Source organism: Cyprinodon tularosa, unplaced genomic scaffold (assembly GCF_016077235.1).
Source record: "Cyprinodon tularosa strain WSP-4 unplaced genomic scaffold, ASM1607723v1 ctg407, whole genome shotgun sequence".
Classification (NCBI taxonomy): Eukaryota; Metazoa; Chordata; class Actinopteri; order Cyprinodontiformes; family Cyprinodontidae; genus Cyprinodon; species Cyprinodon tularosa.
The window spans coordinates 415,700-425,055 of record NW_024039127.1 but is presented as its reverse complement, the minus strand read 5'-3'; the positions used below and the strand labels follow the sequence as shown (position 1 = coordinate 425,055).

The following is a 9,356-nucleotide window of genomic DNA, read 5'->3' as shown; positions in this document are numbered from 1 at the left end:
GAACTATCGTTATTCATATATGATAATGGAAACTCGGTTTTGCATTCTATTACCACTTTAAGTCTATTTTTCATTCAAAACATAAGTGATAAACATGTGTTGACAATGGGTATGCTGATCTGACTGGGTATGCTGATCTGACAGAACACCGCCATCAGCTGCATTCACGCTGTTTCCAGGCAAATATCTTCCAACAGGAAAGACGGGTTCCTGCACTGATATCATTATATTTCAGACTCAGCTTCGCAGCCAGGCTGGAGAAAGGCAGGGACCCCCTGAAGCTGCTGCCTGAAGTAAGATGAATTCACCAGCCTGTCTGCCTGGAAGAACTTCCTGTTGGTTAAACTTCAGGCATCAATCAACCAAACAGGACTAATTAAGGTGTTTGGAAAGTCAGGCGATGTCAGGAGGAGCTTTCTCTCTCATGTTCCCTCGTTAATTAAAGGAGACGTGAAATGTGGCCATTCAGCATTCCAGACTGAGACACTGACAGGCTATATAAGATCCTTCCTCCAGCTGGGATCATCTGTTGGAGGATCAGAGGAGCAAAGGTAACATCTAACAGCTTTCTTTTCTCCTTTAGCAGTGATTGAATGCAGCCTTAATTGATCCTCAGTGTCCGTCTCTTAGATGCCGGCTGCTCTCCAGCTGACGTTCCTCCTCGGCTCCATCATCAGCCTCCTGGCTGTTAAAGCTGTGAGTCACATGAACTCTGACTTTCATTAATGTGGTGAAAAGCTTTGGACGATTGATCCGATGGTTTCTGGTTCCAATGTTTTGTGTCTCTGCAGGCGTTTGCTCAAAGTGAGAACCTCGGGGCAGGTTGGTTCTGTTCCCTCAGAGCCGTCAGCATCAGCCTGAACTCTAGTTTCTATGAACATGCCTTACCGGATGGTTTTCCTGACTGATTTCTACTTCCTTTGTGTGATTTCTGGGTTTGTTGCAGCTCCGGTCTGTGCCGCTCCTTGTCCTCCTGGTTGGACGCAGTTTGGTTCTCGCTGTTTCATCTTCTACTACGAGTCCAAGACATGGGTCGATGCAGAGGTACCGGACAGAACTGCCTTTGTTAGCGCATTGTCCTTTAAGGCTGCAACTCAGTAGCGGCTGGTCAATAGAGGGCGCTAGGGCACCGCCCCACCCACCCAATGACCCAATGAATTAAGACATTAAAAAAATATATTTTTTATGATTTAATTTTAAATTAACATTTAAAATATTTCAAAATATATTAATTGAAATGTATTTTTTAGATGTGCAAGATAAATATTTAATCTTTAATGACTAGTAAAGCGTCATTCTATTTTCCTTCAGATTGGTGACGTATTTCCACCCTAGGGTGCAAACATCTTTGCCCATTTGCAGCTAAGCAGCGACTTGAGGTGACAGGAAGTGTATTTACTCACCATCTCCCGCCACAGCTCAGACGTTTAGCAGGTGATTGGCAGGTCGAGTCGCGGGAGTAAGACACGCATAAGAGAGAGAGAGAGAGAGAAATGGCGGCCCTTTTCCAGGGCCTGGTTTAGCTCCAAGGTGAGGCTAACTGCACGCAGCGAGGCTAACTGCACGCAGCGATGCTAACTGCACGCAGCGAGGCTAACTGGATGCAGCGAGGCTAACTGCGTGCAGTGAGGCTAACTGCATGCAGCAAGGCTAACTGCATGCAGCGAGGCTAACTGCGTGCAGCGAGGCTAACTGCATATAGCAAGGCTAACTGTATGCAGCGAGGCTAACTGCATGTAGCGAGGCTAACTGCGTGCAGTGAGGCTAACTGCATATAGCGAGGCTAACTGCGTGCAGCGAGGCTAACTGCATATAGCGAGGCTAACTGCGTGCAGCGAGGCTAACTGCATATAGCGAGGCTAACTGCATGCAGCGAGGCTAACTGCATGTAGCGAGGCGAACTGCGTGCAGTGAGGCTAACTGCATATAGCGAGGCTAACTGCAGATAGCGAGGCTAACTGCGTGCAGCGAGGCTAACTGCGTGCAGCGAGGCTAACTGCGTGCAGTGAGGCTAACTGCATATAGCGAGGCTAACTGCGTGCAGTGAGGCTAACTGCATATAGCGAGGCTAACTGCGTGCAGCGAGGCTAACTGCATATAGCGAGGCTAACTGCGTGCAGCGAGGCTAACTGCATATAGCGAGGCTAACTGCATGCAGCGAGGCTAACTGCATATAGCGAGGCGAACTGCGTGCAGTGAGGCTAACTGCATATAGCGAGGCTAACTGCGTGCAGCGAGGCTAACTGCGTGCAGTGAGGCTAACTGCATATAGCGAGGCTAACTGCATGTAGCGAGGCTAACTGCGTGCAGTGAGGCTAACTGCATATAGCGAGGCTAACTGCATGTAGCGAGGCTAACTGCGTGCAGCGAGGCTAACTGCGTGCAGCGAGGCTAACTGCATATAGCGAGGCTAACTGCGTGCAGCGAGGCTAACTGCATATAGCGAGGCTAACTGCATGTAGCGAGGCTAACTGCGTGCAGCGAGGCTAACTGCGTGCAGCGAGGCTAACTGCATATAGCGAGGCTAACTGCGTGCAGTGAGGCTAACTGCATATAGCGAGCTAACTGCATGTAGCGAGGCTAACTGCGTGCAGCGAGGCTAACTGCATATAGCGAGGCTAACTGCGTGCAGCGAGGCTAACTGCATGTAGCGGGGCTAACAGCGTGCAGCGAGGCTAACTGCGTGCAGCGAGGCTAACTGCATGTAGCGAGGCTAACTGCGTGCAGCGAGGCTAACTGCATATAGCGAGGCTAACTGCGTGCAGCGAGGCTAACTGCATGTAGCGGGGCTAACAGCGTGCAGCGAGGCTAACTGCGTGCAGCGAGGCTAACTGCATGTAGCGGGGCTAACAGCGTGCAGCGAGGCTAACTGCGTGCAGCGAGGCTAACAGCGTGCAGCGAGGCTAACTGCATGTAGCGGGGCTAACAGCGTGCAGCGAGGCTAACTGCGTGCAGCGAGGCTAACTGCATATAGCGGGGCTAACAGCGTGCAGCGAGGCTAACTGCGTGCAGCGAGGCTAACTGCATGTAGCGGGGCTAACAGCGTGCAGCGAGGCTAACTGCGTGCAGCGAGGCTAACTGCATGTAGCGAGGCTAAGGCTTTATCCTACTTTGCCTGCCTTCTTTTTCAAAGGTCAGGATCTGATCCAGCATGGATAAAGACAGCTAGGACTGATTTAAAGCACTTGGTAGAAAAGAAGAATGAACAATCTGGGATTCACATGGAAAATAATAGAATCTAGTCTACTTTTTCTAGATGTTTGTTAATTTGCATAGATGCTCTTAAATAAACACATTCTCAGAAAAGAAATAGTTTTTATAGCTATTATTATCATTATTATTATCTTTTTTTAGGTTTGTGACACAATTTTGGACCAAAACACAGTTTTACCTTCACAGCCTCAGAAGCACAAGATTTATGGACAAAAAGTAAACCAGTGTTTTTATAATGTTTTTTGTTGTTGGCATTAATATAACTATACTGGTGTGATAACTTAGTATACATTTGATTGGTTTTAAATCCCCCCCAGAGAAAACTCCACCGGCCTCCACTGATGCAGCTGAAATAGAAATGACTTTTATCAAAAGCAAAAAGGTGCAAAAAATACTATTTAATATGAATAAGATCTGAACAAAAAGTTTGTTAAAAAAATACACTGGAAGGGAAAAACAAACAAGAAATGAAAAACTTTTCTTGATTATTTCAGCTCTGTCTGGTGTTTTAGAAGAAAACAGGAACAAACAATTTATCAACTTACTTCAGAAGAAACGTCGGCTATCTAAACTTTACTGCAGTAATTATTCTTTTTCAACTTTTTCCTTCTACTCCTTACATTTTAAAAATAGACTCGTTAGTTTAGTTTCATTTCAGCTCATTTTCATTCTGGTCTGTTGGTATTTAAAAAAATAAAAAACATCAAAATAATTAGTTTCATCCAGACTATTAATTTCTTTGTGGTTGGACTCGGTGCTGCCCCAACTTGTTGCTCACCACATACCAAAATAAATCGTTTTACAAGATGATGCAAAGTCAAATGTTACCATTAGTTATAAAACTAAGAAATTAAGTCTAAGGAAGTTATCATCCAGAATAGTAGAAAAATATTCCTTTAATAGAGTAGAGCAGGAAAACTCCTGACCTCAACAACCTGCATTACTTTTACTTTTATACTTCAAGTACTTTTAAAAATGGTACTTTTACAGTTTTAAACATTAATAACTGATTGAAGGAGTAAGTTTATCAGCTCATCTCAGGATTAATCCGCCCGTTGTCACATTGCATGTTTTGAAAACATGCAAATTCCAAAGGGGGGGACCCGTTCATCCGTTTCTATCTGCATGTTTTCTAAACTAAAACCAGGCTTTGTTGGGCTGCTGGATAAAACCTGGAACTAAACGCTATTTCTGACATTTTGAACTGAAAAAGCTTTGGATGGGAAAAAAAAGTCCAGTGGATTGTTTCTAATTTTTTTGGAAAACATCTAAGATCTTTTTCATCAGCATCTAAACTTTGACCTTTCAGAAATTCTGCATATCTATTGGCGGGAATCTGGCGTCCATCCACAGCTCAGATGAAAACACCTTCCTCAGTACGATGGTGGAAAGAGTGACGGGTAGAACTCACTTCACCTGGGTCGGCGGCTACGACGCCGTCAACGTAAGTCCTGCAAACGCACAGGGTTTACCAGCCTGACAATCAGGGATCAATAAACCGCTCCTACATTTGATCTGATGTCATCAGGACAGTACCTGGCTGTGGAGCGACGGCTCAGAGTTTAATTATGAGAACTGGTATCCGGACGAGCCAAACAACCACAGAGGAAACCCAGAACACTGTCTGGAAATAAACCTGGGAGGTTAGTCAGTGTTTAGGGACTATAACCTGATTTACAGATGAATCTCTTAAACTCCTCAGACTGTTGACCTTAAGCAGAAGATTGACCAAAACTGTTCGTCCCTCTAATCCCAACAGGAGAGCAGTGGAACGACATGCCCTGCTCCTCCAGCAGGCCTTTTGTTTGCTCCAGGAACCTCTGATGCATCAGTTTGATCCTTTGTCTCCATGATGAACTGCAGTTATTTCAATCAATTGGACCTTCTTATGTCAAAGATTATTTCTCTGTAATGCTGTAAAATTAAGTGAAGAAATTGGAAATAAACCGAAGAGCAAAATCCTCCTAGACTTCTGAACATTTACTGAGGATCAGTGAACCTTTACAAAAGGAAATGATATTTACCAATATCATGATTGATTGATTGGTTGATTGATTGATTTATTGGTTGGTTGATTGATTGACTTTATTCATTTCACAGTGGAGAAATGTACTTGTTACTTGAGCTCAATAGTCAAAAAGAGAAGGTGCCGAAAGGAGAAAAAGGTGAATGGGGTATATACAGTATATACAGTGCGTCCACATATATGTTGTATAAATAAATATATATATATTTTTTTTTTTTAGGTGTTCTTACTTGAATAACTGTAGCTTTAATATGCTAACTTACCAGGTTTGTGCCTTTAACCTACAGGTGGCTCTGGACCGGCTGTTAAAATCCAGTTATTCCCCAGTTTAGTGACCCAGGCTGGGCTATTAGCAGAGCTATTAATTATCAATCAAAGAACTATTTATCTCTGTTTATTCAAACTGTTACCAAAAGAGGGCGGATCTAACCTGAGTGATAAATCATTCATGTATGAATTACAAAACCACTACAAGTTAAACAATGATGTCTCTATTCTAATAATTCAGGATTACAGAAATCTGACATCGATGCAAAACACTTTACGCTATTAGAAAATAAACACAAGGTAGATTAAATGACTAGCTTTGAAAGAAAAAGAATAAAATCCTAAAAAGGTGGTTTGAATAGCAGCAGATATAACAGTAGTGCAGTTAAAACAATGTAACTTCATTCAGCTTTTTATGACACTTTCTAAAGAATCTGAAGAATCTGAGATCAGTCTGATGCAACAGCAGAGGGATTCCATGGGCTTTTCCAGGTAATAACTTACAGTTATCAACAAGGGCGTCCCCTCATCGTTTCAATGATCTGCTTCCCGGTCCTCAAAAGGGGGGAGTTCCACAAACAGCACGCAGAAGGAGACTCAGTTTCTCACCCAACTGAACGGGGCACTAGGCACGATAAATACACTGCGGTCCGTGACTTTTGACGCAGGAAACGAATGCTACTTTCAGATAGCTTCTAGGGGATATCAGGCACGATAAATACACTGCGGTCCGCGACTTTTGAGGCAGGAAACGAACACTACTTTCAGATAGCTTCCAGGGGATATCAGGCACGATAAATACACTGCGGTCCGCGACTTTTGACGCAGGAAACGAACGCTACTTTCAGATAGCTTCCATGGGATATCAGGCACGATAAATACACTGCGGTCCGCGACTTTTGAGGCAGGAAACGAACACTACTTTCAGATAGCTTCCAGGGGATATCAGGCACGATAAATACACTGCGGTCCACGACTTTTGACGCAGGAAACGAACGCTACTTTCAGATAGCTTCCAGGGGATATCAGGCACGATAAATACACTGCGGTCCACGACTTTTGACGCAGGAAACGAATGCTACTTTCACATAGCTTCCAGGGGATATCAGGCACGATAATTCACTGCGGTCCGCGACTTTTGAGGCAGGAAACGAACGCTACTTTCAGATAGCTTCCAGGGGATATCAGGCACGATAATTCACTGTGGTCCGCGACTTTTGACGCAGGAAACGAACGCTACTTTCAGATAGCTTCCAGGGGATATCAGGCACGATAAATACACTGCGGTCCGCGACTTTTGACGCAGAAAACGAATGCTACTTTCAGATAGCTTCCAGGGGATATCAGGCACGATAATTCACTGCAGTCCGCGACTTTTGAGGCAGGAAACGAACGCTACTTTCAGATAGCTTCCAGGGGATATCAGGCACGATAATTCACTGCGGTCCGCGACTTTTGACGCAGGAAACGAATGCTACTTTCAGATAGCTTCCAGGGGATATCAGGCACGATAATTCACTGCAGTCCGCGACTTTTGAGGCAGGAAACGAACGCTACTTTCAGATAGCTTCCAGGGGATATCAGGCACGATAATTCACTGCGGTCCGCGACTTTTGACGCAGGAAACGAATGCTATTTTCAGATAGCTTCCAGGGGATATCGGGCACGATAAATACACTGCGGTCCGCGACTTTTGACGCAGAAAACGAACGCTACTTTCAGATAGCTTCCAGGGGATATCAGGCAGGATAAATACACTGCGGTCCGCGACTTTTGACGCAGGAAACGAACGCTACTTTCAGATAGCTTCCAGGGGATATCGGGCACGATAAATACACTGCGGTCCGCGACTTTTGACGCAGAAAACGAACGCTACTTTCAGATAGCTTCCAGGGGATATCAGGCAGGATAAATACACTGCGGTCCGCGACTTTTGACGCAGGAAACGAATGCTATTTTCAGATAGCTTCCAGGGGATATCAGGCACGATAATTCACTGCAGTCCGCGACTTTTGAGGCAGGAAACGAACGCTACTTTCAGATAGCTTCCAGGGGATATCAGGCACGATAATTCACTGCGGTCCGCGACTTTTGACGCAGGAAAGGAACGCTAATTTCAGATAGCTTCCAGGGGATATCAGGCACGATAATTAACTGCAGTCCGCGGCTTTTGAGGCAGGAAACGAACACTACTTTCAGATAGCTTCCAGGGGATATCAGGCACGATAAATACACTGCGGTCCGCGACTTTTGACGCAGGAAACGAACGCTACTTTCAGATAGCTTCCAGGGGATATCAGGCACGATAATTCACTGCGGTCCGCGACTTTTGACGCAGGAAACGAACGCTACTTTCAGATAGCTTCCAGGGGATATCAGGCACGATAATTAACTGCGGTCCGCGGCTTTTGAGGCAGGAAACGAACACTACTTTCAGATAGCTTCCAGGGGATATCAGGCACGATAATTCACTGCAGTCCACGGCTTTTGAGGCAGGAAACGAATGCTACTTTCAGATAGCTTCCAGGGGATATCAGGCACGATAAATACACTGCGGTCCGCGACTTTTAAGGCAGGAAACGAACGCTACTTTCAGATAGCTTCCAGGGGATATCAGGCACGATAAATACACTGCGGTCCGCGACTTTTGAGGCAGGAAACGAACGCTACTTTCAGATAGCTTCCAGGGGATATCAGGCACGATAAATACACTGCGGTCCGCGACTTTTGAGGCAGGAAACCAACGCTACTTTCAGATAGCTTCCAGGGGCTATCAGGCACGATGATTCCCTGCAGTCCGCGACTTTTGAGGCAGGAAACGAACGCTACTTTCAGATAGCTTCCAGGGGATATCAGGCACGATAATTCACTGCAGTCCGCGGCTTTTGACGCAGGAAACGAATGCTACTTTCAGATAGCTTCCAGGGGATATCAGGCACGATAATTCACTGCAGTCCGCGGCTTTTGAGGCAGGAAACGAACGCTACTTTCAGATAGCTTCCAGGGGATATCAGGCACGATAATTCACTGCAGTCCGCGGCTTTGACGACAGGAGGAGAGGAAGCTAATTCTATTAGACTCCATCCACTTAGAGTCTGTCTGTCTTAACAGCGCGGATAAACCAGGGTAAAGAGAAATTGTTGTTGCCGCCTCTGGTTTTAAAACATCAAGGGGTTGGTCCTGCTGAGATCACAGCTTTCCTTTCAGCTGATTGGTCTGTGAGTCAGCTGACTGCAGAAGGAGCCGGAAGCCTCTATAATCTTTTTGTCTCAGCTGCAGGAGTGTCGGGAGGGGCTCACAAAAGGAGGAGGGGATTCAGAGCTTTAACTTGGTCTTTGGTGATGTCCTCCAACATATATATATATTTAACAGCTGAATTCTCTTATTTAACAGGGTTATTGCACAGGGTATTAATAGTAATTATTCTCCATTGCAGCAGTTATTGTGGTTGTAGTGTCTCACTGTAGAGTCTGGTTGCAGCAGGAATGAATGACCTGCAGTAGCGCTCCTTTTTCCAAGCAGGGTGTAAAGGTCTCTGACTAAAGGAGCTGCTCAGCTCCTCTCCAGTCTGCTGCAGAGGGTGGAAGGTGGCGTCCATGATGGATGGAAGCTTGGACAGCACCCTCCTCTCAGCCACTGAGTCCAGAGTGCAGCCTTGGACAGAAACGTCTCTTTCTGTCCCGCTCTGCGCTGCCAGTGGCCCAGCAGACCACAGCGTAGAGGAGGGCTGATGCCACCACAGAGTCAGAGAAGGTTTGAAGCAGGAGCCTGATCACTGCAAAGGACCTCAGCCTCCTCAGGAGGTGGAGGGAGGCGGCTCTGGCCCTCCTTCTGCAGGGCGTCGCTGTCC

At 45.8% G+C, this 9,356-nt stretch overlaps 1 protein-coding gene across 1 annotated transcript; it reads left to right on the top strand.

The window, feature by feature from the left end:
* The first annotated feature begins 500 nt into the window (after positions 1-500).
* On the top strand, positions 501-5,037 carry LOC119791994 (galactose-specific lectin nattectin-like). Its single transcript, XM_038298416.1, has 7 exons — positions 501-551; positions 631-696; positions 792-822; positions 947-1,044; positions 4,523-4,657; positions 4,742-4,856; positions 4,973-5,037. Exons 2-7 carry the CDS (start codon positions 631-633, stop codon positions 5,035-5,037), a joined length of 510 nt encoding a protein of 169 aa, XP_038154344.1. The 5' UTR covers positions 501-551.
* The last annotated feature ends 4,319 nt before the right edge of the window (positions 5,038-9,356 follow it).